The following is a 27,367-nucleotide window of genomic DNA, read 5'->3' on the forward strand; positions in this document are numbered from 1 at the left end:
ACTCCCAGTGATTTCACGTTACGCATCGATTATGGGGAAGCGTTTTTTAAACACCGCCGTGCACGTGTATATATTTAGAGCCGTCCCATTAAAAAGACAAACCCCCAGGGCAAAGGGGAGCAAAAAAAAAAAAAGCTCCTCACTGCTCGGACACTGCGGTGCCGTGAGGAACAATCCTCTGACGGATTAATAGTGGCTGCTCTATTACTCTCCCTCTTTATCAGACTCCCCCCCCTATCCAGACTAGTGGTCATTACAGGCTGACAGCAGTCTGTCGACATGTGGGCAGGAATCTTCTTAGCCTGCAGATTACAGCCCACTGTCTGTTACCACTCTCTCGCATACCTGCACACTGGAAGATGTCATTAAATGAAGTATTTTTGTTGTTGTTGTGGTGGTGGTGGTTGCTGTTGAGCGGGACCAGTGGCGCAGGAATGCACGGCTCCGCTGAGTAACAGACTGACAGATGCTTTGAGCATCTCGCCGCTGAGTGACGGCACACTGTCAGGGTTTTTTTTCACCCATTTTTTGGTTTTTTTTTGCGTGTCTGCGCTGCTGTATTTTCATTTTCAGACGCTGCTAGAGAGGGAGGGACCCAGCCATGCAGCCGCAGTTGAGTAAAAAATAAAAAAAAAGAAAAAAAGACGGTGGGGGGGGGCACCTGGGAGGCATTTTTGGGCTTGTCAGACAGAGGAAATCTAATCTAGACGGTCGGGAATAGGAATTTGAATGAGACGCACCGAAAATAGCACCTGTCTCTGCATAATTGGAACAAATAGAGGATTGATATGTGGCCGGAAATACAACAGGCAAACAACTGGGATGTAACAAGACACTACTTGCTGACAGTTACAATAAGCTGTGTTAGTGTGTGTGTGTGTGTGTGTGTGTGTGTGTTTGAGGGGGTGATAGGGGGCTGTAGGCGGTGCCACCTAGGAGGCAGGCTGTTGTTTGCAGCTGGGCAGCTTATAGTTTCCGTCAGCCTGGTGCCTGATCTCTGATCTTGTAGGCCGCAATTACGCCTGCTCCCGCTATTACACCCCCCCCATTACCCCTACCCCCACCCCCCACCGCCCGCCCTTCCTGCTACCCCCCCCACCACCACCACAATTCCTTAAACCCCCTCTGGGATCCTAAGCAGCATTTAATTGTGAAGGGCTGAGCTGGGGAAGGAGTAATCAGATGAGAGCAAAAGCAGAGGTGTGTGTGTGTGTGGGGGGGCACGTGGGCACACATTGGCTAAAGGGGGGATTAATAAGACTCTCCCTGGCAAATGGGAGGTGGGTGGGTGTGTGGGGGGGGAGAGAATGACAGGGAGGAGGGGGAAAAAGGGGTAGAGTTGCGAGGATGGACGGATGATAAGGATGTTGGGGGGGGTTGCAGGGGGGGTCTCAGATGAGCGCGGAGCAAAAGTGAGAGGAGAGAGACGCCGACGGAGAGAGAGAGAGAAGGGAAACAGAGAGAGAGAGGGAGTTAGAGCACTGAGAGGGAGTGGGAGGAAGAAAGGAAGAGAGCGAGGATAGGAGGCGGCTCAGCGCAGCGCTGGGAGAGAGAGAGAGAGAGAGGGAGGCAGAGATGTAGAGACGGGGAGCCTCTGCCGCTCGTGAGCCAGTGAGACGCAGGCTGGCAGAGAGAGAAGACGCAGAGGGAGAGAGGGAGAGAGAGAAAGACCCGCGGCATCTTCAAGGCCAGCCGGGCGAGGGAGGGTCTGGGGTGGGGGGCTGGAGTGGCTCTACAGCCGAGGAGAAGCTGAGACTGAGGGGCGAGCGAGAGGGGAGAAGGCAGGGCGATAAAAATCCGAGGCAGGGCTGCTCTCGCAAGGGGAGGCAGGGGGGAGGGAGGGTGGGAGGGAAGGGTGGAGGAGAGAGGCAGATAAAAGTTTTGGAGACGGAGCAGAAGAGGAAGAAGGAGAGGAGAGGAGGAGGAGGGGAGGAAGACGGGAGGAAGGGGCCGGAGGTAGATGTCTCTTTTAATGGCCGAGGTCGGGCGAGATTGGTGGAAAAAGAGGAGGAAGCTCTGCGCGTCTCAGGAGTCGTCCTCCACTTTCTCTTCCTCTTCAGCTGCTCCTCCTCCTCCTCTTCCTCCTGGCTGTGAGGCTGCTGCTGCTGCTGCTGCTGCTGCTGCTGCTGCTGCTGGTGCTACTGCTGGAGCTGGACACCATCCATCACCATGTTCTCTGAAAGCAGAGCTCCAGCACCTGGGGAGCAGAGGGGCTTTAAGCCCCACGGCCCTCACTTCATCCCCTGGCTGCGCAACAGCCTGAAGCCGCAGCATGCCGGCGGTGGTGGTGGTGGTGGTGTTGGTGGTGGTGGCGGCGACGACCTGGGCCTCAACGGACCCTACAAATCGGCCGGCAAAGCTGAGGCCAATCGGAACAGCAGCCTGGCTCCGCTGGAGAAATCCAGAGGCATCGGGATCTTCTCGTCCAACCCGGCCAAGAGCCGAGGAAAGAAGGAGCTGCGCTTCAACGCGGCCGGGGTGGCCCGCATCCTGCCAGTGGTGCTGAGGGGGCATCACATCCTGCCGGGGGTTCTGGGGAAGCACCGGGAGGAGGGGGGTTCCGGGGAGCGGCCCCCGGGACTGGACCCTGAACCTGAAGGGCGGGAGGTGGAGCCACAGCAGCAGGAGCCCAGCAACAGCTCAGCATCTGTCCAGGACCAGAGCCCGCAAGGCGTCCTCCAGAGCGATGGGACAGCAACCTTACTCAGGAGGTACGGACCCCCGGCAGGAGCCCCCCCCTCGGAGCCCGACCGCAAGGTGTCCGCCGGCGGGCCAGAGGATGCTGCACCCGGCTGGCTGAGCTCCGACACAAGCCGGGACCTGACGGAGCGGCGGCACGTCTTCACCTCCAGCTTCACCCTCATCCAGCCAAAGAGCAGCAGCTCCCAGAGCCACCGGGACCTGACGGCGCTGAGGGAGCTGCCCGCCGAGTGCCCCGGCCGGCCCCTCAACGGCCTCATCTTCTCCACCGAGGTCCCGCTGAGGGGCCTCGCCGGCTGCTCCACGTCCCTGCGGAGCTCCAGGAAGCACAGACTGAGCCTGGACCACAGCGGCACCCTGGGGGCCCACAGCCACACCTGGACCCAGAGGAGGCCGACCAATGAGAGCAGAGAGCCGGCCAGGAAGGAGGCGGGAGCGGGCTGCAGCAGGAAGGTGGTCCGGCACCAGATCAAACGGGTGGTGGACAACCTGGAGCAGGTTCTCAGAGCGCTGAGGGACGTTCACCAGGAAATGAGCGAGGTAATGTACGGTTCTTGTGTTCTGTTTTATTACCAAATAGTAGTTGTGCTCCCAGTATTAGTCATCACACAAAGAGATTTCTGCAGGTCTTTCATCCTGTAGGAACTAGGCGCTTTAAAAAAAAACCCCAACTAAAACCTTGAGGAGATGTTACAGCAGTGGAAACCAAATCCAACTTCCTCGACAGAATTCAGCAAACAATCCAAAAGTCAGCAGCTGCCTTCGATAAATATTCACCAAAGCGATTCTGTCGGCTGTTTTCAATTATCCCCAGAACTCTGCGTTCACTCTGTGTGCTACGTTCTCTACAGCAGTGAGACAATACTTATGTCCCATTAGCGTGATGCATCCAGAGGCAAAGCGGCCACCTTCCTCTCTGCAACCCCCCCCCCCCCCCCCCCCCATCTCTCCTCCAGAGCTCTCCCTCTTCTCCTTATGGACAGATGCTGCTCCGCACACAGCTGGATGGCATCCGAAGTGTTTTTATAATCCACTCGGGTATCAGTTTTCCCTCATCCTTTAAAAGTGACTCTTTAAATCGCACGCTCGACCTGCGTCCGCAGGGTCCGGGCTCGACCTGAGGCGGTAACCCGTGTCGTCTCCAGCTTTTCCTCCTGCGACACCGCGAACAGAACGCAGATAAAAGATCGGATATAAAAGAGAGCAGATGAAGGCATAACGTGCAGACGACGTGCCGGTGAACCTCACATTTTCACAAAAGAGCCCCCCAAAAAAGATCAAAGGAACCAAAAGGCACGGAAGACTTTGGTCGCATATTTATTTCAAAGCCTTGTTTTATCATTCCGTTGCATGAGAGGCAGCGTTTGTCGATCTTATTTAATAATCGATCACGGTTGTGAACGGTGAACGGTGGGTCTTGAAAGAAAGTCTGGAAAGAGACAAGACAAATATTAAAGCAACGCTAAAAGTCCTCTTTCTCACCGGGCCGGGGAGGGAGGGAGAGAGGGAAACAAAAGGGAGCTCGACCATGAATATTCTAGTGATTCTCTGCTTAAGGCACTTTGACAGACACAAAAAAAAAATGCGCCGTGACTTAGAACTTCAAGCAAAAAAAAACAAAAAGAAAAACAGCAACAACAGCCGACCTCAAAGAGTCAAGCTTAAATGAGTGAGTCTCCAACAAGAAATGTCTCTTAGCACTCATCAGCACTATATGCGAAGACCTGAGGGGTCAGAAAACATTGTTTTTAATAAACACTCTTGGGAGCAGCAGCAGCAGAAAAACCGGCGGGTCCTCCTCCTCTTTTATCTCTCCTGATTTCCGACATTAACAAGCGAGACCTGCCCAAAGTCACTTGATGTGCACATATGCTGCACTTCAAAGTGATATGGAGTGCCTCGCCCATAGAGCTGTGATGTTTAAAAAAAAAAAAAAAGAAAAAGAAAGGAAAAAAAAGACAAACCAGGTCATCCTTTGACTTCGGTGAGGATGTTGTTGAACACGGGGAACAAAACAATAATTCATCTACCGCAGCAGGGGCGGGAGATTTATTTGTGCACATACAGCAGGTGAAGAGACGGGTCAAACCTTTTCAGCACAGCAATTTCCTGCTTTCTCTCCATCCTCCATCATTATGTGTGTGTGTGTGAGTGTGAGTGTGTGTCTGTGTGTCCGTCCACTCCTTAAAGCCAACAGTGTTTGTGTTAAATATTAATGAACACACGTACTGGGGGGGGGATTAAATGTCTTGCATATAATTTCATTCACTGACTCACATGTGTTAATGCATATTCTCTGTTTACCGTCTGTTGCCTTCGGTGTAATGTTCTGCACAGCGTGTAAGAATCCATCTAAATCAGTCCCACACACTCCCTGGAACAGTAATCTCCTCCTCCACCTTCCTCCCCTCCTCCTCCTCCTCTCTTTGCACTAAGTTGTTGCTCCAGTGACAGGCACGACGAGTGGAGCCAAACCTCCCATCTGAGATCTAAACGATTGCAAAATGAAACGATTGCAGAAATGTCAAACACGATGAGCAGAAGGAAAAAAACTTCCAATATCACCCCCCGCTGTTACCACAAAGAGGCTGCCGATTGGACCCGTGCAATAATCTTGTTAGTGATGACTCCTGCTGGAAGAAAGGGCTTTAGATTAAAACAGTGGAGGGTCCAGGTGGAATCAAGGCTTTAAGCTGCTGTGATGATGTAAATGCAGCGTTCAGCCGCGGCTTGGGATTTCTCCTCTCTTTACCCTCATTTCCTGTCACGACTGCACTCCTGCGGTTTATTGTGTTGGGCGATGAATGAGAATGAATGAGGATAAAAAAAATGCTATTAATGCGATAAGTCTTTAAAAAAAAAAAGTAACCAGATATCCTCTTGCTGCAACTGTAAGAATTTCCTAATCACCCTTTTCATGTCAAGCAAAGCTGATTTCTCTAAAAGGAGAATTAGTTCCAGTAGCTCCTACATTACCCATAATCCAGTTTGTCTTTCATTAGACCCTTCCAGGCCTGATAATCATCAGAATCCTCATAACCGTTTTGTGTCTCAGTCCTCCTGCGGAACCTTTTTCAAGGCCCCAGACTGATGTATTGCTGTCGACGTCACAATGATAAAAATCAGGGGGGTGTTTCACATTATGCAACATCATTCAAGGCCCAAAAGTCAGCTCCATGATGAATAAAAACATGCCCTATGCTGAGCTACAACGTGACTAATTGTACAAATCTGTGCCCCTTTCGCACCTTTTGCCTCTCAATAACCACTCTGTCCATTTATCTCCGCCTCAGTGCGTACATCCATTCTTTTGACGTGATTAACCAAAGACAGAATGCTTTGTGGGAAAATATCAAATGACAAAGCGACATGTTAGAAAATCTAATAAAATATAAATAAATGAAAGATAAGTGGCATTGACAGAAAATAAATGTGTGACTGAAGCAGAGATCAATTACCTCAGTACCTCACGCTGCCAAACAGCATGTCTGGGCAAAGTTATCAAGTTACACGCTGGAAAATAAGAATTTATCCTCTGGCATTTGTCAGTGTTTTTAAATATCACAGTTGACAACGAGCCATGCAAACTGTCTCGTTTTGACATCGTTTAAACTTGAATCACACTATATTTATGACAAATGAATAATATCACTGTTGGGTGAAAAGATATTTCATTAAAAGCACGCTCATTATTACGGCACCGTGAATGATAACAGGCCAGGGTGTTTCATTTCAAAGCCGACTGATTTTGTTGTTGCCGTTGGTTTTTTTTTGAGAAGATAAATTTGCAAACGTAACTGGTTACAATTACAAGCTACCCTTTTCAAATAGAAATGTCACTATTTCAGTTACTTTATCAAAGTAATGTAACTAGTTACATATGACTTCTCAAAGTTTTTAGTAAATGTTCTCAACTGTTGAGAGCTGACAGTGTTGAGATTTCAGCAGTACTCCAAACAGAAAGACAATTCAACTCGAAGGCAAGTGGTGAGGAGCATCAGAATAGCATCAAACTTTCGTCTGTTGTGGAGGGAAACAGAAATAGACGGTGCTCATCCAAAGCAACAAAAATAATTTTACTAAACATAAAGCCAAGCCTTTTTTAAACAAAAAATGGTCAGATGTAATTAAAATTCTAATCATGACTAATTCCACAAGTAACTCCAATGTAATCACACATTTTTCCAGCCATGTAACTACAATTGTCTTTATTTATTTTTTTATAATTAAATTATGTAACAACGTCACATGTAACGTGTTACTCCCGAACGCTCATGCAATCTATCCAGTCTAATTACTCTCTCTCTCTCTATCTCTCCCTCTGTGTGTGTGTGTGTGTGTGTGTGTGTGTGTGTGTGTGTGTGTGTGTGTGTGTGTGTGTGTGTGTGTGTGTTTAAAGGTGGTGCAGCAAATTGAGTTTCTGACCTCCACCATCGATCTGGACGAGGACGAGCCGCAGCAGAGCGCCACAGGTGGGGGAAGAAGCAGCGAGCCTGCCGGCGACGGCCGCGGCTCCCGCTCCGCCCCCGGCGAGGCGACCACCAGACGCTGTCGTCCGAGACCCGCGGAGTGCGAGGACAAGCCGGCGGTGCCGGATTCGTGCTCGCCACTCATAATAAATCAGCACGGCGGGGGGCGGTCCCCTCCCGCTGTGCTGCTGAGCACCGTGACTTCCGGGTTTCTGACGGACAGGAAGCGAAGCCCCCGCTTCACTTCCGCTCTGCAGTCCGACTGGCCGCAACAGCAGCACAACGACCCCCAATCCCCTCCTCGGAACGACCCCCCGCCGTCCTCCCTGAGAGAGCTTCCAGTTCGGCCACCCACCCCGGGACTCTCCCCGCTGACGGTCAACTTCCACCACCCCAGCAGCCCAGCTTCTCCGCCTCACTCCCCCTCCCCCTCCGCCTCCTCTTCCTCACCCTCCTCCACCTCCTCCATCAAGGTCTCCCCTCCCTCCCCCCTCCGGCCGAAGCCTCAAGCGCGCCCCACCCTTTGCCCTTCTGTCATCATAGAAAACAAGACGAGGACTCGGCAGCCCCCGGAAAGCGGTCAGCCCTGCCCTCCGCTGACCGCAGCCCGGACCCCGTCCTCCAGCGACGGAGATCCAGCATCCTTCGCGGGGCCCATCAGCAAGCTGGGCCCCACCGTCTCAAACGCCAGGCCGCCGGTGTCGCAAGATCGACAAGGTCGCAAGCCTCCTCCGTACCCCCACCAGGGAGCCTCTGAGCTGACAAAGAAAGCAAAGGAGCCTCGCAAGGCTCCCCCCTATCCCGAGAAGAGAAGGCTGCTCTCGACCACAGTGTGAGACAGAAAACGCAGCGGGGGTTGCGGCGGCGGCGGCGGCGGCGGCGGCGGCTGAGTGAACAGAAGCACACACTCGCAGGAGGAACGGGGAGAGAGTGAGTCAAGCACTCGCCAAGTTTCCAAGGTGACAAGACGCAGACACCACTCGGGGTGAGTATGTCAGGGAGAACAGCTTGGCTCTGCAGCCGTTCCTTTCTCCTCCTCCTCCTCCTCCTCCACTACTACTTCTTCTACTTCTACACAATTCTCCAGGGTGCATATATATATAGGATGAACGTGCACAGGACACACGGTAACATCTGTCTGGGTTAATGCTGTGGCAACAAGAGCCCGCTGCTCACTTCTTCACCCCGCAAACCCCCACCGTCAAAGGGCAAGAGGAGAGCGGCTAATTAGCAAGAAATATGAAGGAGATTAAAATTAATGCAGAATGTCAGGATAAAGTAAGAAGAAGAAGTCATTATCGCACCGCCGCTACAGGTGCATTCCAGACACATCAGCTCAAATATATCAGCAATTTTTTATTTTTTATTTTTTTGGTGGGTGGTACATAATTGCTGTGTAACTAGAATAGCTCTGCCGACTACAGGAACCTGATATGCCAGATGGAACACTTCCTAAATACTTTTGGATTTTTATTTTCTCCTCTCACATATCCATCTGGTGAAGAGCCCACACAAAGCGTTAGACAAAGCCTCTCAGTCTATACCGCCTAAAGGTGTGAGAGATTAGCCAGATTACTGCAGTCCAATGGGTTGGGGGGCCTCCCATCGCTGCGCCGCCATTGGCCGCAGTGCTCAACCAAACTCTTGCCAGAGAGAGTTGGGGGTTGCAGCGACTGTGCATGCCGTCCATGGAGAAAAGCCTCAGTTCGATCCTCTTATAATACTGCTCACTTTTGATAAAACAACCTCCACTCCAGCGTCCACGCTAATCTCTTAAGCATCAGCATCAGGTCCCGCAAATGCCTCCCGTCTTCATCCCTTGTCATCTTTTTGAGGAGGTGGGGGGGCTTTTAAGAGCAGCTATCGGCAGTTGCTTGCTGGTTTCGTCACAAATCAAGGAGGCTTTTTGAGACAAATAGAGAAAGCGTTCCGAACACTGGGTAGCGGGAGAGATGGGTGAGATTTCCGAGGTGAAGTCTGAGCAATGCAGGAACTAGTGTTGTAGTACTCGAGATTGGTCTTGGTCACTTTTTAAGGATCTCCGTCTCATCTCAGACTCTGAGGCATTTTGACTCATTCTTGTCTCTGTCTCGGACTGGGTGGATTCTGGATTTTTGATCAAGACTGGTCAAGACTCAGGCAGCGCTGCACTGACAGATAATAGCAGAAAAGAAAGCTTTTGTTTCACCACCTCATCCCCAGAGCCATGCAGAACTTTGAGGTCTTTCACTACCACCATGAGTGAGATGAGTGTACTTTTGGTTTAGAGTTTAGATATTAAAGGTTTTACGCATTTATGGTCTTAGTCTTGTTAAGTTAGTCAAAGTTAAAATTCCCAGTCATTGTCACATCCCGAAGGATGTCATATTTGTCCTCTGCATTTAGCCCATCCCCTGAGGGAGCGGTGGGCAGCAGCAGTGCCACGCCCGGGATTCACTGGGTGATCTAACTCCCCAATTCCAACCTCGAATACTGAGTGCCAAGCAGGGAGGCGATGGGATTTGGTATGACCTAGCCAGGGATCGAAACCACAACCTATCAGTCTTAGGGCGTCCATTCTACCACAAGACCACTGAGCTGACCGTTGTCACGGTCTTGACCTACAAATGCCTATGCCTTGTCTCGATCTCAATACTTTCTTGTCTTGATAATGTCTCGGTTGGTGCAGTCTTGACAACAACACTAGCAGGAACATCGCTTTGGCCTTGGTGGTGGAGAAAGAAGTCAGAGTAGTAACGTAAGGTGTGATGGATGCGAAGAAATGAAAGGTTCTGTAATACGTGGGGCTTAGCGTGAGACCAAGACGAGTGACTGTGGGCCGACTGGGTCACCGTGTCAGTGCCTCAGCGTAACGTAAGCAGTAGCAGCAGCTGGCCCTCCGACGTACCCTTCATCAGGCTCCGGGTACTAGAAAAATCCCATCTCCTTTGCTGCCTCCGGCTTGACCGACCCGTCCACAATCCCCATCTGTTCCCCTGCGAATGTCAGGAGATGCAGAGAAGAGGAAATGGGCTTGGGTGGGCAGAGGAAAGTGGAAAAAACAACAACAAAAAAAACAAAACATCGCCAGCTAGATTGATTGCACAAATACAGGGCAGTAAATCAATGGCTCATTTATCCAGGTCAAGGAAGGTTTTCCAGAAGAACCCCCGTGAATGTCAGAAACCTTACGCAGCTTTTTATGACCAGAGAAGTGTGAAAATCAATTAAAACTCCAAATGCTCTGAAATGACCCCCTCTTCCCTTCGCTGCGTCAGGATCGCAAAACAAATCCAGTTTCCTGTTGGGGAAGAGTTGAATCTGAAATGGCCCATGAAGACGTGTCGCAGCTGCATGAATAAATCATCAGCATGCTAGTGGCTCACCTATATTAGGCTGTAAATACAGGAAACACATCCTCTGACTGCTCATAGCATGTACTTTTTTGAAAGAAATTCATTGTGACATTGTTGTGGTGTGCAACACTAATTTGAGATTCCAAAACATGAGCTTGTTAGGTTTGAGAGGTGTCATCCTGATGTTTCGCACAATCTGTCTGTCATCAGCATACATCAGCAATAAATCCAAAAAAAAAATCATCCACTGATTAGAGTGTTGAGATTTCTGGTATAACTTATATTTAAAGCTTGTCTGTTCAAGAAATGTTGGTTTACATTCTATTATTATTTTCCTAAGATGATATATAGTTTTTTTCTAGTTCATCATGATTGATTTGTTGGGATGTAAAATCAGCTACTTTTTTTTATATAAAGTGAAGTTAAATGACACTGAAATGTACTAAGGCGAAAAGTGTCGGCCTGAAGTTAAGTTAGCCAAAAGTTAACTTAAACCTTGGTTAGAGATATCGACATGACTTTTTTTCTCTTGTTGAACTCCCTGCATGCCTCTGTCTGAAATGAACTAGAGCCGCGGGGAAAGTCAGCAGAGAAACAGTCTCATATATTCTCGTGGAGCTTCCTGTGAATGCTCTCATTCGTCTATGTTTCTGTTATCTCAGGGCAAACGGAATCAAAATCAATCGGACTTAGTCTTGTGTTTGTGAAGACGGTTTTGCCCCTTTATCCCAGGGATTTTGTCCGTTCGTGACTGACTGACTGCATCGTGCATCCAAAGTTGATTTCATAGCAAAAACAATTATTGTTCCGCTGTTGGAGTTAAAAAGAAACGGCATTACCATAGCCTGGCAACCCTGATTATATCCCTGATATCCATTAGTAAACAACTGTTTCAACAGGCCGTTGAGACATTTCAGACTTGAGTGAACAGTTGGACCGACTGATCAAGTCTCATGCCGGGGGTCACTGATCTGCCCCTTTAATGCATGCCCTCATAATCTGAGCCAGCGCTTGGCAGCAGAGCGTCCACATATTTTCCTGATGGCTGCATTGTTGGAAGGAGGAGCTGAAAGAAAACATCTGGTACCAGATGGTCAACAGGAGCAGCGATACAGGGCGGAGGTTTTAGGATGACAGCATGCAGGCAGCAAAGGGAAATGGGCCTTAAACAAAGAGATATTGTTACGCTACGGAGGCGTATGACTCAATGGAACGACCATCTAGAGAGCAGATATTGTCATACGCTCACCTAATGAGGCTTCCAAAGTATAAATGGGCCTGTAGACAAGTGTCTGTAGGACCTTTTGATAATGAGATCGCTGGGAGTCTTCAGGCGCAGAACGGTTTCTCTATTGCACATTTTATCATATAGAATGTGAGATGAATGTCATATGATGTTAAGATTATTTTTTAAGACGTCCCACTTTTTGTATGGATGAACTTTCTTTGCTTTGTAGTCAAGTGTCAAACATTTAATGGTCCCATTTGACTCAAAATGTGTTTTCTAACAATAGAATGTGACTTCAGCCTGTCAGTGAACTCTTCAGGAATGAGAGAAGCCCATTTTTTATTCATTTTGCTTGCTCCACCATTTAGGTGAGACAGGCAGTTCCAGAATTAAGGACTTTCTGATGTCAAAGAGTTTTTGTTCCAAACTTTGAGACAACCTGGTTTGTTTTCTTCAGAATGAGCGAGCTCTTTCAAAACAGTTTTCCAGAGATCTATAGGTTTTATTTTTCAATTTCTTGTGATGCTCATCTCTTAAGAGTCCGGGATGAAAAACACAGATGTGGAAATGGGTGCAGTATGGGACCTTTGAAACGATCTAAAGCAAATTTGAGGACAGTCATGATTACTGGATTTCCCCCTAGCTTAACATGAGATGAATAAATCCCTCTTGACTCCGTATCTGCGTAAGCCCACAACAATCAGCGGCCCATACATTCCCATATGTGCCTCAGGATTTAATGGATCCACCCGGCAAAGCCCCTTTCCCCTTAGAAATTACCAAGAAACAATAGCAGCTCTTTATCTCACGGAAACATTTATCCCAGTGCCGTGTATGTTAATAGAGTGCACGGGGAGAGAATGCCTCTCCCAATCGTTTTTTGAATTTAAAGTTCGGCGAGATAAACTTTCAACAGCGACCTATTTGTATGGAGAAACAGTTTCGGACGGCTGCGGGTAAATTAAGAATGCGGCTTATAAGTAGCGGTGCTAAAGTGACATGACGGCTGCATTATATCAACTGCGCCATGTTCGGCGTGACCTCGGCGTGACACAGCTCAGAATATTTAATGACTGCGAGGCGGTGCCGCAATGCCTCCTTTCTTTTCATGTTTACCCTCTAACGAAGCTGTGGGATGTTCAATCGTAGTCGCGACTTGACCAGAAAAATAAATGAATGAATAAATAAATAAATAAACCCACAACATCATCTTTTCAGAAGAGTGACAACTTGACTTTACTGAAACATCGCAATGCATTTCATCATCAATCAGAGCAACTGGGGAATAGAAGAAAAAAAAAAAGGAAACATGTTAAGACACAGGTAACACTTCTTCTGTGTTCTGGACTTTTTCCTGAGGGGGAACTCTCAGGGCTGTTTCGCACAGATTGAGCATTTCCACTTGTCGAGATCCCCTCTGGACAGATGAGAGAAGTCCAAACGCAGACACGAAAAACAACGTGCGAATCTCAGCGAGTAATCCAGCCGTCGGAGTTAAATCTAGAAAATCCTCCAATCAGAAATCAATTCCCTGAACTCATCTGTAGCTTTGAGAGACTGGGATCAATGCGAGGAAGAAAGGGAATCCCACTCGCTTGTATGGAGGCGAAGGGAGGGCGCAGAGAGATGAAAGCAAACCATCGCAGTAAAGGAGTCATAATTACGTGGCAGCGTCTCGCTCTCTCTCTTTCTCTCTCTCCTGTATTCATTTTCTTTTTAAGGTTAAAACCCCAGATAGCCTCAGAGGGAAATCATAGAGAATAACGGTATGATGGCTGCAAGATGACTTTATCATAAAGAGCACAGGAACTGAACAGAGAATAAAAAAAAATAAGTAACCCAGTCATACCCTCTCTCTTTTCTATGCAATGAATTCACAATGAGGGTTCATAATAAACCAACGGGAGGGGGAGGGGAGTGGGGCGGGTCCAAAAATATATTTTAATCTTCAGTGTATTTATCTCATCATATCGTGTTTTGAAGCTTCATTCTGCTCTATTACAAGAATACCTCCTGGCCAGAGCAGCGAAACATAACAAAAAAGTGTTACTAATTGGTGATTTGGGGGATTGAATGCGCGCTCACAGATATCCGGAACAGAATGAGATTGAGGAAAATGTAATTGTTTCTGTGAGTGTGTGATGACGCTGCAGGGGGTGGGGGGGGGATTACTCATTCCCCCCTCAGGATTACACAAGATGGATAAGTCTGTCCCTAAGCTAAATGTGTTATCTATACTCTACAAGCCCCACAGACATCAATCCCTCTATACATCAGCATACATTCCCCCCGTGGATCAGAGCAGATTTGCTCTCTGGAAATCTTGCAGTCTCGCCAACGACCATGGAAGCGCTTCATCTTGTGGCGGAATTCAACTACAACGTCATTTGGTATGAAAAACTAACGCTCTCTTAGCTGTACTTTTCCCCCGTCGTCACAAGCAGTAAATAAATCTAGAGTAAAAAAAAACCCACCAGATCATTAAATGGCAGAAGCCACACCACTTTCATCCTACCGCCCATTTCATTTATTTTAGTTATCACTCAAGACAAACTCCCTCAAACCCGTCCTTCATTGCGTGAGAAGCTGAAACGCAGAGGCTCCGCCCAGAGGTCCCCCTGATTGGTTGAAACGTGACTGGGACTCGAACCAGTTACAGCTCGTCGTGTCGCGTCCGTCCAATGACCGTCACTTTGGCCAGCTGGGCGTTGAACTTTGCAGCATTGTGGGTCACTGGAAATCAAACAAAGCGGAAAATGTGTAATTGAAAGACTTGAAAAAAAAAACTGTCTTGTTGTCTTGTCCCTGCAAAGACTGCAGTCGGAGACCAGCAGGTGCAGTCTGACGTGCTGCCTGTGCAGATCAGACCAGCAGACATACAACAACGCCCACACTTTCGTATGACGAGAGTGAGAACTGCAGCAGTTTCGCACAGAAGCCGAGTGATAAGAGGCCGGATAAGACTCATCATTTCCTTACTGCGCTCGTCTGGTTTGTGGGGGTTTGACCAACGGTCGCATGACTTGTGCTGACGTGCAGAAATGTGCGATTTCAAACTTTTGCTATCCACGTGTGAGTTGTTCATCGGAAGCCCACCGTGTTTCCTCTAGTGGCAGGAAATATAATAAAATGAGTACTTGCTTAATCAGCATGTATGTCATTAAATTGCAGCCAGGGTGGTTAATTGACCTTCCTGCAGACAGCAGGTGATTCCAGAGTCACTTTGTAAACTTGTAAAAATGTTTTCAACCAGCTAAAGGCCACCGATGTTTTAACAAAGTTTTGAAAAGTGGTGGGGAAATACAGTCGTCTCCTGCAAGGGGGAGTTGCCCTTTAAGTAACCAAAATGCTAATGTTTCCATGATATTACAAGTTATTTATTTTCAGTGAATAAGTGATAGATTTTATATACCTGCATATTCAGTGAAGATGTAGCTGTGTTAGTCAATGAATAATTTATAAAGTTGAATTCAGAGACTCGCACAACCTACATTGCACCTTCCGTTCAAAGAGTCCAAACCCATTAGCAGAATACCGCATAATGCAACTGCTACTTACAGTAAAACTTTAGGTTTTATTTTTACTAGCTGAAAAAAATATTATTGAATGTATGCATTTACGTATGAAATGATGTGTTTTTAAATACATTATCAAAACTAATCAAACAAAACTTGGCACGACTGGCACGACAGTGCGTGTTCATCGATGGTAGCTCAACAGCTCCCCCTTGTGGAATGCCTGCAGCTTACCTCAAGGAACCTCTGCGTTTCAGGGACTTTCTGCAAGCCGATTTCGCTGCCAAGTTATTTAGCTACACCGTAACTGTTGAGAGGTTTTTGATTGGAAGGGTTTTTTTTTTCTCTCCCCTCAGGTCACGCAGCAGCAAGATTATCTTCCAGTCTGTGAACGTTTTCAGGTTTACGAGTCTCTTAAGCTTCTGTTCTTTTGCGTCTAATCAGCTAAAAATGGCGGTTTGAGTAAATTCCCTTGCGACTTTCTGAATCCTGTTAATCGCAGTCAGGACCTCGGGCCAGAAACAGTGTAACATGATGAAACATGGAGAGATTGGAGAAAGAGGAGTAGGGACAGACAGGTTGACATGGCGAGTTGGGAGGGCGGTTGATTAAACACTTGTAAATGCAATCCATTTCTCACCTGTTGTGTCTCCCACGACAAATTCCTCTGGTTTCAGCTCCTTCTCACCTTGTCCTGAATCTGAAGTCTGCGACTAGGGAGCAGGTGGAGGAGTAGAAGGAGGTGGGAAGATGGGAGGAGAAAAGGAAAATGAATTAGAAAAAAAAAAAAAATAATAGCATGAGAGGAGGCACAGACAAACAACTTTTTTTTTTTGCAACAAATTGGCCAGGAAGTGGGGCGGAGGTGATGACAAGGTCAAGCGGCAGCGGCGCGGGGGTGACAGGTGCGCTGGGTTATTTTAGCGTCGTCGCAAAGTCATTTTCTTGCTTTTTTTTTTGTCTCCGGCTTGCAGGGCACAGAGCCAGAAGAGGAGGAGGGCAAAAAGTGTGCTCTCACTAATGGCTGAGCGTCAGGACTGTCCTTGCTGGAGTAAAGAGGCATGTCACGGTTTGCCTCACTCCACTGATGAGCACCTCGGACCTCGGCGAGGTCAAACACGGCCTAAATGTTAACTTTCCACTGGACGACGTGCACAAAGTGCAACGAGTTTGACCTCCAACAGGAATAAAGGTTTTATTGTACCGACGCTCTGGCTTGTGTGTGTTCGTCTTTGATGGTGAAATGTGCGCGTGTGCCAAGAGTTTTTCCGAATACATGAAAACACAGCGTCCAACTGAGGCAAACTAATTATTTGTCACGCTGTGTGACTGACGAGACCCCGTCAAGCCTCAGTAAGGAGAATCTTAACAGCCAAACGATGACAGAATGAATGAAGACGTTGTCTCGGTTCTTTGAGCTGTCGCTCACTCAGTCGGGGAAAAAAGCTTTGAGGTTTGTCATGTGTCACACTTGCAGAATTGCACCTGCAGTTTGCAGGAAGTGATGCAATTCAGGCACCAGAAAGTAACAAGGATGAGGACATAAGATGTGCATCTTATTATTCTCAAAATAATAACCCAGAAAAACCTTCAACGTGGCCAAAGAGAAAACACAGAATAACACTTTTAAAAGATTAATCAGAATTCCAAAGAAACTGCGATAGTTTCATCTTCTGCTGTCTGACCTGCTGATGATGATGTGCCGGAATATAATAAGGACGATGCCTTTAAACAGAGAATTAAAAGCCTCAAGTTTCTTGACATACATATCAAGATATGATATTATAGCATTGGAGATGTGCTCTCTGATCACTGCATTAAATCATGCAATATTAATAGCTAATATTCCAGCGCATCCAAAACATTTTCTGTGAAACGCTCTCCTTGGTGGTTCACCGGAGAAACGAATTCATTCTCACAAGAGAGAGAAAATTAGCATCTGGTGAAGTCTTTCAATACTTACGTATGCATTGGCATATTCAACTTTGGCTCCCTTGAGTTCCACTTTGAACTGCGTGAAAAACAGATAAGATCTACCTGAAGGCCTGGAAGGACACAGAGAGAAACGTGTTCAGAACATACAGGCATTTATATGCAGCCGCTTATTTATGAAGTTATTAAGTGAGTGTTGGACATGAATAGGTTGAAGCAAGTGTGGTTGGAAACATGCTGAATTAAGGGAGTGAGAACTTTGGTGTGTGTGTGTGTGTGTGTGTGTGTGTGTGTGTGTGTGTGTGTGTGTGTGTGTGTGTGTGTGTGTTCGTCTGACCTCCACACAGAGCAGGAAAACATTCTGTCGTCGTCGCTCAGACCCACGCTCATCATCCAGTGCTGTTTGAAGTAAACAGGAGAGGTCATGCAAACTCTATCAGAGTACAAATCAATCAACGATGAGGCTGGAGATGAAATCTGATGTAGGTGGATCACCACTAGTTGGCGCCAGTGAGCAAAACCATACTGAATTAAGACAAACCCAGAGAAAGTTACCAAACTTTGCAACAAAATGGTAATACTACTATTTTAAGTGTTTTGCATTGTGTCTTTTAAAGTGATGGCTGTTTCAGACGTATGGAAAATATTTGATTTCAAAGAGTCAAATTGAGCTCACTGAAAGACATGGCACACAAGAAAATAAACAAAGTTGATCTGGTCTTACTATTATGCATTAATACCACTTTGACAACTGCAAATCCTGGTTTATTATGACAAAAATATGCATTCCGCAAACAACGAAGTTATAATGCGCTCGGGCAACTTTGCTGTACGAGACAAACACTGTACAAAGAAAACTGTAGACGTGAGCTTTAGAATCCAAGCGGAGGCAGTGGATATGATATCAAGGTTGTAGTATAATAACTTATTTATTCCACTGGCAGCCAATAATGATACCCTGAAGCAAAACGCCTGAGGGCTGCGGCAAAACAGATGGATGATGCATAATAAAAATATCTATCACAGTCCCATTAGGTGTCTTGTGCTGAGCCTGAGCCTGTGTCTGTGTGTGTGTGTGTGTGTGTGTGTGTGTGTGTTTGTGTGTGTGTGTGTATGTCTATGGCTGCATTCAGACTGCAGGCAAATCTTATTCCAATCAGATTCCTCGTCAAGTCAAATTTTTGGCCCGACTGTACCCACTGTTTTTAGTAAGTGTCCAAATGGGATCTGGCTCTGTTCAGACAGGGTCACATCTGAGAGGTTGCTGTAGCAACGACGTCGGAGCGGAGGTCACGGACAGTCAAAACCAATTGGTGTGTTTGGAGCTGTTCAGACTGAGACGCATCTGCCCAAATGCGATTTGAAACGACCTCCCAAAGGTGGTTTCAATCCGTTTTGCAAAAATCAGATTTCATGTGATTTGTGACTGTTCAGACTACAAAAGATCAATCTGGATGGGCTAAAACTCAAATTTTGGCTGGCAGTCTGAACGCGCCCTATCGCTTCCCTCAGAGCCTGAGCCGATTGGAGCACAGAGCTCTAAATTGGTGCAAATCAAAACACCTGGCCAGTGTTCTGTGAGGTGACTCTTCACCATTTGCTCTCTTGCTTCCTGGGGACAACGGTGCATCTTGGGCACGTCATATTTGTTCCTGTGTTGAATATTCAGTTCAGTTCTTGATATTTATTTTCAATAAATTAAATATTTATTTTGTAAAGCCTTAAACCGTGTGCTTCCACGGTTCTGACACGGCTGTTAAGCCAGGTCGGGTCAAATCCATCATGAGGCAGACAAAGACCGAACGGAGGAACTCGACTGTCTTCACCGTCAGGTAGGAAATTATTTAAATTAATTATTCACAGAGTAGCCAAAAAAGTATACAAACAAAAACGAATATTGTCAGTCTCTGTGAAAGGCAGGGCAGTTATAAAACCTGTCTGACACAACTCATCAGCAAGCAGCCTTGCTCTCTTTACTGACTCTAGTACCAGTTTCATCAGGATGTTGGATAGAAACAATGTGTTTTCAAGGTATTTTTAAGTAATTTTAAGAGATCAGACCAGTGAAACTAGAAAACCACCCAACAAAGAAAGACGAAAGCAGTGCACCTGACAGACAGGAAGGGCACTCACCTCATTGGTTCCCCCCTGTGAGGCATAAGTGAATGAACATTTGTAGTCGCTCTGAAATGAGAGAGCAACATGGTCTTTTAGTGAATGCAAGCATTAATGTGAACATTGCTGCCATGACTTGGGCATCAACTCCGATCCGCATTTGCTCTAAAAGGTTTATGATTTGTTCTACATCAGAAGTGAAACCGACTAGTTAATTTATTTGAATATTATTTCCGCACAATTGTTAAACTTGGGATATTTAAAGGATATTAGTTTAATATAACTTAATATCTTATCACCCATCGTGCAAACTCAACGCTGTCGGCAATATATCTGCGTTTGTTCGAAATTATTTAAACAGTGTTACAATTAGCTGCCGTTAAACAAGTCTTTCTGTCGCTGCCAGGCAAAAAAAAAAAAAAAAACCGACAGCCAATGAAAGACGCCGTTGTGGCAGCCTCGCGGCGACGTGTCAGCCTGTTATGGGCTATGTCGTCATCATGCCGCGACGAATACTGACTGCTATGTAGTGCTAGAATGTAATAGAATGTAGTTCTTTGTTTCGCGTTATCAATAACATTGAGAATATTCATTGATTCAACAGTGGAATGACACCTGCTGCACATTTAACTACTCGGAAAGTTCAACAACAAAAACATTCTCCTGCCTCCTGCTGACACCACATTGGCTTGAGCTGCGACAACAAGGAGAACTTAAGCATCGACGGAGAAATTCTCACTCACATTTAGCATCAAGGGTTAGCATAACTGCATTCAAGTTTTCGGCTAGTCTTTGTATGCAATATTCAATAATAAAATCGATGGGAATTCCACTAACTTACAATCTCCTTAGTGAAAGTCTCCACCACTCCCCCTGGTTTAATGTCTAAATCCACTGTCTTGGTGGAGTCAGCGGAAGCATTAACCGGGACGATTGCAGCGATCAGTGCACAAGCAGCTAAACTCAGCAGGCGAACAGCGATGAAGTTCGTTTCATTGGCCATTTCGTCTGTCTTCTTTCTTCTTGCTCCGAAGCTGTCGTGAGCTTGGTAAATCTGTAGTCAGGAGTACCCGCTGAATTGAGTGACGACCGCCGTCGCGTCGTCTTCTTCTTCGTCCTCCTCCTCTTCTTTTGCTTTTGGCATCGTCGGGGCTCATTACTGCCACCATCAGACCGGGGTGGTTCGCCTCTCGTGGAAACGTAAATATATGTTGAAATAATAATTCCAGAATCAAACTGCTTGCTCAAGAGCATTTGTTTTATTACAAGCCTGCATAAATGTAATTATCATGTATTACCTGCAGACAATGAACAGTATGACTTTTGGCCACGGAGTGGCGCCCTTGCACAACCATTTGAACGTCATCATGTCTATGCTTTGCATATTGTATATTCTATGTCTGCATTTTTTTTTAAAAAAAGAAGAAAAAGATACATCAACCTAACTACATATATATTTTTAATTGTATTTTTTTCCCAGATTTTTCTTATTTTTAAAATCTGTCCATCTTTTAAACAAAAGCAATGAACAATAACGAACCAATTTTGACGTCCTAATATTTCCTATAACAAGTAACAGAGACATGGAGAATACCTAAGCATACAGGACTGTAGAGTTCACACTCCAGCTCGAAACCCCAGCGACCTATAATTTTATCCAAACATGGCCCCCCTGTGGATCCAACACCATCTTTGGTTGGAAAGTCTTGGAGGTAATCCGCTGATGGGAATTTAAGCGTGACAGTAGACCAGGGCAGAATCTCGTTGACCACCCCACGTGGTGTTTGCTCAGGGCAGGATAACTTGCTGAGGCTTCGGGGGTGTGCAGGCCGGGCAGAGCTGCCAAGGTGCCCCATGCCCGTCTCTCTGCTGGAAATGGCAGGGAGGAGAGAAATTCCACAGATCCACTGACGGCCAGGAAAACCTGACAACAAACTGCTGACATTAGCAGAACCGCAGCAGTCATCCTAATCTTAGTCTGATGTCTGTGAGGCTGAGCCCAGAGGTGGGACCGTCTGGGGCTCCCAGGAAACAAACGGCACAGCCAACTGGCTAAACTGCAAAGACGCTTCAGGGTAATTTTGACCTTGTTTGGACAAAACTTACAAAAAGTGTTTGTAAGTCCAACTAATAAATTTTGGATATGTCACTGAGCAGCTATGTAATGACTGCTAAACTTGCTCCTACATAGCAAACATCAAACATGCTGAGGTGTATAGGCCTGCATGATGCTCGACGTGGGCTTATTTTGTCGGGATATATTGTCTGTGTATATCCATCAGAAAAAGGTGGCGGGACTGGACACATTTTGAGTACAGAGGAAATAAGTAAATATTTCCTTTTCGTATCAGCGGTCAACAGGGGGAACAATATTTACCCAAAGGACTCCGTGAGATGGACCATTTACACATCACACGTCACCGTGTTGATGAAATTGAATTTGTGCCTGTGGAGGACGCGTGTACTTTCCCTCTGGAGCTGTTGCGTAAATATCACAACACTCAGCGGGCTGTCTGAGAGCATGCAGGTTGTTATTAATCCTGGTATTGTGTTATTCTTGGGAAGGGGAGAGAGATTGGGCAGCAAGGCGTCCCGGATGAGGTCCGGAAAAGGGAAATAAGTGGGAGGGTGAGGAGTGGGTTGAGAGGTGGCAGACAGGTCATTCATCTGGAACCGTCTGTGTGTGTTTTCAGGGCGGTGTGTGGCTCTAAATGCTTGTATTGTTCCATGGCTTTTACATGTATGTGTCAAACAATGTTACGGTGTACCCCTGCGCCAAACATGCGTTAATCTGTCTGACAGACATGTTAAAACACACATGGATGTGGAACATGTGCTGACTTTCACTATGGCGCCCTTGCACAGTCCTTGGGACCACAGACACAAATGGTGTCGTTCTGTTTCGTCATGTGATACTTTTAGTATTACTTGAGGCCAGCGTACGTTAAAATCCAGGTTGGTCATTCGTCTGGTTGAGCCGAAGTCATCCAAATTAGAGTTCAACCTTTTTTTTTCTGTCACAGTTTTCTTTTCAAAATGTATCCACAATTTCTTTCTATGGTTCAGTGTAATTTCCAATAGTTTTGCAAACAGAAAATGTAACGTCACTGAACTTTACATTTCGGATCTACAATCACAGATCACAGACAGTCTCCCATGTATACATTTTCTTCAACAAATAAGTATAATCTTTAAAAATGTATTCAGAAAGGGCAGTCTTTAATCAAATTGGAAGAAGTACACCAAATAAAACCTGTGGTCCACATAATTGTACATATATAACAAGACGTATCACATTATATTTCCTTATAAGAAGTGCTGTTTGTTATGATTCGTCCAAAAGACAGGAAGTCGAAATATTTGAATGGAAAAGGCACAACACAAATAGAGCACAAAAAAACAAACAAACTGTGCCTTTAAAAAAACTGTTGTGCCAACAATAAATATAGCCTTGTGTACAGTTCCACTACTTCTGTGCCCTTAATAAATCCTGCGACAAAACACAAATAGGGCAATACATTTCCAGACACCAGCATGGATAAATGTTTTCCTTAATCAATCATCCGCCGTAAAAACAACATCACAAACACACAACACCTGGTGGAGTCTAGTCGCGACATTATCCAGCGACTCGACAGTGTTGAGGAGAATTATTTCAGGTATTTCTCCAAGCTGTGTTACTCCAAAAGCATTTAAATCATCTACCACGCCCCACACTAGTGGTTCTCAACAATGTTTTAAATGCTGTCAGCTGTTAATTGGCGGTGGAATGACTTCATGAAGTTAAATATTTGTAGAAATGATCTCATCAGTGGATATATTCATCAAATATAGTGAAGCAAGGCACTGTGCAGTGCTATTTCTTTCTCCGGAAAACAAATACTGTTTAATATACGCCAAAATGTGCTACCACTTGTGTATTCTCCATGTAGTCAATAAGAGATGAGGGTTCTTTTCCTTTTGAAAGGAGTGAAGCACCTTGATTTCCTCTGAATTAGCACCTGTGCTGTCACACAGTGTGACTGCATCTCGTAAAATTTATGAGTCGAAGCACACACACAGCCAATAACAGAGACGGACCTTTCTGAAAACCACCACCACAGCTAGCCTTTTGTTCTGTAACAAGTTCTTATAGATTCATTTATATTAGAGCAAATTGGGAAACATTTAGATGTTGGATACTTGGATTAAGAGCATCGAGTGGGTGGGGGGTGGGGGGTCAGGTCAGCTTCTGTAAAAGAAGAGACAACAGCGATGAGCTCTTACATTGTGCACGTGACGTCCGCTAGTAGCGCACATTGGCTGAAAGCTCCATGAAACTGACTTACACAGTGATCCTGCAGTTCTGCGCTTGGACGTAGCTGCCGGTGTACCTGATGTCACAGCGCACCTCGTTGTTGGAGAAATCAGACTCCTGCACTATCCGAGAGGGGTTCACTGTCACCTGAAGAGCGTATGAAAGCATAGAATGTGTACCCTGTGTGTGTCTTGGTTACAGAACGGTTACAAATCCAGTTTTGTTGACTCCCACTTTGAGCGCGTAGTTTCCAGGCGGCACGTCGGTGATGTCAATCCACTGGCAATCAATGTTGGCGTGATAGGTGTCGTAGCAACCCGGACTGAGGCCCTAGAGAATGAAACAACATTCCCACAGATTGCATGCTATGATCAATGATCCTCAACAATCAATAAAACATCATCTGGTGGATCCAGGGAGGCAGACCTGTGTGTGAACAGTGCAGGCGAAGCGTCGTCGTACGCCCCGGTCACATGATGTGTCCTCCAGACAGAAGCTGGCCTTGTGTCCCTCGGCGACCTTCTCTCCCGTGGAGGCATCCAGCAAGTCGTAGTTACTGAAGGCCTCCATGCTGTGGTAGTGTCTGAAGACAGAGAGGCACACAGAGTGTCAAAGTATCCACCGATGGTAAAGTCACTGATCCGTAGGATATGCAATGATTATTCTTAAAGGTCCCTTTTTTTGCTCGCTGTCGGGCCAAAAAAGATAGAATGGATGTGATGCTGCACCTTCCATGTCTTAAAGGGACAAAAACATAGCACTGATCTGAGAGAGGAATAATAGAGTATTAGTCCTCTGTAACACCACAAAAGGGTACTCTCGAGTGGAGGAAGCAAAAAAATGTACTTCTTATTCCTGATGAGTTCACTGAAAGACTAGAGTCACTGTTAACTCAGAGAAAAATAATTAAAAAGGATTTTGTATAAAACAGAACCTTTGTTTTCATCCAGAATTCTTTGACTGGCTCTATGGGAGATCAAACTGAGAGCAGTGTATTTCATGGCGAATTTTAAACTGACAGCAAATGAACGGACTTCAAACTGAAAAAAAGACACCATACATTACCGGATTAAATGGTACAAAATAGGTTTGGTCTCGTGTGTCGGCATTAATATAATGAATTTGGAACTCACTGGTGACAGCTGTGCCATTCCCACTCATGTCTGGGCTTCACTGGGAGGAAGTCAGCCGTTCCTTGGTTCTTCACTCGCTGTGGGAATCGCAGCAGGACTCTGTAATCCAGATCTTGTACGCGCGGATGATACGCAGACCTGAGGGACAGATGACAAAATGAGCAAAATCCGTCCTTCAAACGACTTCTCTGTGAGCTCAAACGACAAGGTTCACAGATCTGTATTCCACCTTTTAATTTTTTCTCTTTTAATATCTCTTGCATCATCCTCTGCGGACCCCACCTCAGAGCAGAATCCTCACTGTTTACTGTTTGAAGGGAGGAAGTTTCCGCTCCTGCCTCTGTGGTTTTTGGAAGCACCTTTGGTTTCCAGTTCAAAAGTTATTTTGCTTGGCGGAGCGTCAAAACAGATCAGAGGAGAAAATCTCGGCCAGCTGCTGTGTTTGTGTTCAGCCTCTCTGTCACTTCAGCTGTAGTGCAAAACCCATCCAAGTGGGACGGAAGCTCAATGTGGCAAGTCTCATGAAATCCCCTGTGCTTCCTGTTATTTCCTTATAGTCTCCGTGATGTGTGTCATGAAAAGTCTCAACAACTAGTATTAGAGATGTAACATTACTGGCTGAGAAGGAAGAAAAAGTTCACCTTGACAGACAGTTCTCCTCAGCTGCGCAGCGAAGTGCATACATCTGCACCCTCTGGATGTAGGAGGCAGTCTGGATGTAGTAGGGGTCAGGGACCAAGTCTGGGAGACCTGCAGGGAAAATGAGGTAAACACTCAATATCCCCAAAGCAATGATAGTTATTTGAAGGAAGGTGAAAGAATGTGTTATATCATGCTTTTTCAAGGGTATGAAAAACATTAGACACTGTAATGTTCTATAATCATTTATACCTGATCAGACTGCTGAAGGGAGAACTTGGATAGTGTGACATAAAAAACCTGGGACTGACCCCTAATGTTTAAACAAATGTGTAGATTTTCCCAAGAATAGCACTTCATCACTTTATATTATCACAAGAAGTATTATATACAATATGAAACCACTACAAGATTCTCGTATTTGCTGCATGGTACTTTCTGATCATTGATTTATACACAAACTCACCATTGTGGAAGAAGCTGGTGCCGTAGCCGTGTCCAGGCGATGGGCGCACGGGGACCCTGTTTCTGCGATCTGCGGGGTATAACTGATAGAAGACAGAGTTCCTGTGGTGGATACTGTGCGGGTTCCGAGGATCACTGGTGTCGGTGATTTGCGTGGTGTCAGGCCTCCGAGGAGAAGCGTGCAGTTCCACGGCGTTGCTGGAGAGCCCGGTGCCGTTCGACTCCGGCGTCGGTCTGGTTGACATCTGCGCTCTTTGACTCTCTTGCGGCGGGATGCGAGGTTCATTTCCGGCGTCATCGGCCGCCGCAGCCCGCCTGGCTGTGCCCACTGACCTCACGCTTGTTTCCGAATTCCCGGCTATGCTGATGATCCTGCCACCCCTGCTGTGCGTAAAGCTCTGGGATCGTATCGAGGACGACGTGGCCCGTTGCGCGCTGGTGTGGTTTCCCGGTGTGCTTCGTCCTTCTCTTGGGACTCCGCCGCCGGAAAACTCCTGAGGGGGGCTGGGAGTCCTCAACGTGCCATTTACCTGCGCCCGAGGTGAGCGGTATGCATTAATCTGCCGCGTGGCTGCGATGCGAGGTGTATTCTGGACAGCGTTATTTTCCTCCCCTGTACGTCTGGATGTGGTTCTCGGCGGTTCCGTGAGCTCTCCGGGCGACGGAGGCCGAGCCTGATGGATCTTGGTAGTGAGTAAGAGCTGCGTGCGTCTTCTCGCCTGTGCGGGTGCGCGATATTGCGTGCCCGTGCTCAGCAAACTGTACACCTGGCCGTTGTTCTCCCACTGGATGTGGTTTCTCCACGGCCCCGCACCTGTGCGCAAAGGATGCTGCCCGGCTGCCAAAGACACGACATCCGAAAGAAGAAGAGCCAGCACAAGCCTCTCCATCATGCCTCAGCGAGAAAGTGCCTGCGGAATGAGCTCCTCTCCGCTCCTCGGCAAGGAACTTTGGAGTAAAGACGGGTGACGCGCCGGTGTTTTAAATACACTCGACCCTGTCACGCAGTGCGCACAGGATCCGCGCACAGAGAGACTTTGGGCCAGACCTCTTCAAATGTTTGTAAAGTGAGTTAGTCTCCGAAAAATGCTTTTATCCACCCATCATGGGAGCGCCACTCACCCCTCAGTTAAACTCTCCGCACAGCTAAATGGGTGGAACTCTTGCTTGGTTTCCATGTGGTCGAGGTCAGTTATTACCCAACGCTGTGAAATGTCAGTCGGAGTCGAAGGCAGGTCCACCTTGGCCCCCAGCGCATCCCATCCAAAATAGAACGAGTCCACTCACAGAATTGGGCTACTCAAACCAGGGAATATGTGCAACCTTCTCAACGCCACCACATGAGGGCAGTAGAGGATCAACAAGAATAAGCCTTCAGGAGCTGAGGTCTTTCAAGCCCCTTTTCAATGAGATGTGTAAAAGGGAGAAAAAAATAATCACCCATAAGACTGTAATCAGAAGACATTTCACCCTGCCTTCGCCCTAAGACAGCTGGGATAGGCTCCAGCAGACCCCCGTGACCCTGAATAGGAATAAGCG

General features: G+C 46.7%; 3 protein-coding genes across 3 annotated transcripts; 1 reads left to right on the forward strand and 2 right to left on the reverse strand.

Annotated features, from left to right (window-relative positions):
• The first annotated feature begins 1,848 nt into the window (after positions 1-1,848).
• On the forward strand, positions 1,849-16,453 carry LOC142885989 (uncharacterized). The gene is made up of 3 exons (XM_076022854.1): positions 1,849-3,240; positions 7,100-8,154; positions 16,222-16,453. Exons 1-2 carry the CDS (start codon positions 2,170-2,172, stop codon positions 8,003-8,005), a joined length of 1,977 nt encoding a protein of 658 aa, XP_075878969.1. The 5' UTR covers positions 1,849-2,169; the 3' UTR covers positions 8,006-8,154; positions 16,222-16,453.
• mydgf (myeloid-derived growth factor) lies at positions 12,944-20,417 on the reverse strand. The gene is made up of 6 exons (XM_076022855.1): positions 20,136-20,417; positions 19,313-19,363; positions 17,517-17,578; positions 17,211-17,292; positions 15,888-15,960; positions 12,944-14,465 (listed from the first exon to the last, which is right to left on the reverse strand). Exons 1-6 carry the CDS (start codon positions 20,295-20,297, stop codon positions 14,386-14,388), a joined length of 510 nt encoding a protein of 169 aa, XP_075878970.1. The 5' UTR covers positions 20,298-20,417; the 3' UTR covers positions 12,944-14,385.
• Positions 20,418-20,762: 345 nt separating this feature from the next.
• loxl5a (lysyl oxidase-like 5a) lies at positions 20,763-27,240 on the reverse strand. Its single transcript, XM_076022856.1, has 7 exons — positions 25,830-27,240; positions 25,366-25,474; positions 24,725-24,862; positions 24,018-24,174; positions 23,826-23,921; positions 23,623-23,738; positions 20,763-23,525 (listed from the first exon to the last, which is right to left on the reverse strand). The coding sequence occupies exons 1-7, from the start codon at positions 26,719-26,721 to the stop codon at positions 23,519-23,521; spliced, it is 1,515 nt and encodes a 504-aa protein (XP_075878971.1). The 5' UTR covers positions 26,722-27,240; the 3' UTR covers positions 20,763-23,518.
• Positions 27,241-27,367: the final 127 nt, after the last annotated feature.

Source organism: Nelusetta ayraudi, unplaced genomic scaffold (assembly GCF_046127955.1).
Source record: "Nelusetta ayraudi isolate G7.1 ecotype Tasmania unplaced genomic scaffold, CSIRO-AGI_Nayr_v1 ptg000013l, whole genome shotgun sequence".
NCBI classification, from domain to species: Eukaryota; Metazoa; Chordata; class Actinopteri; order Tetraodontiformes; family Monacanthidae; genus Nelusetta; species Nelusetta ayraudi.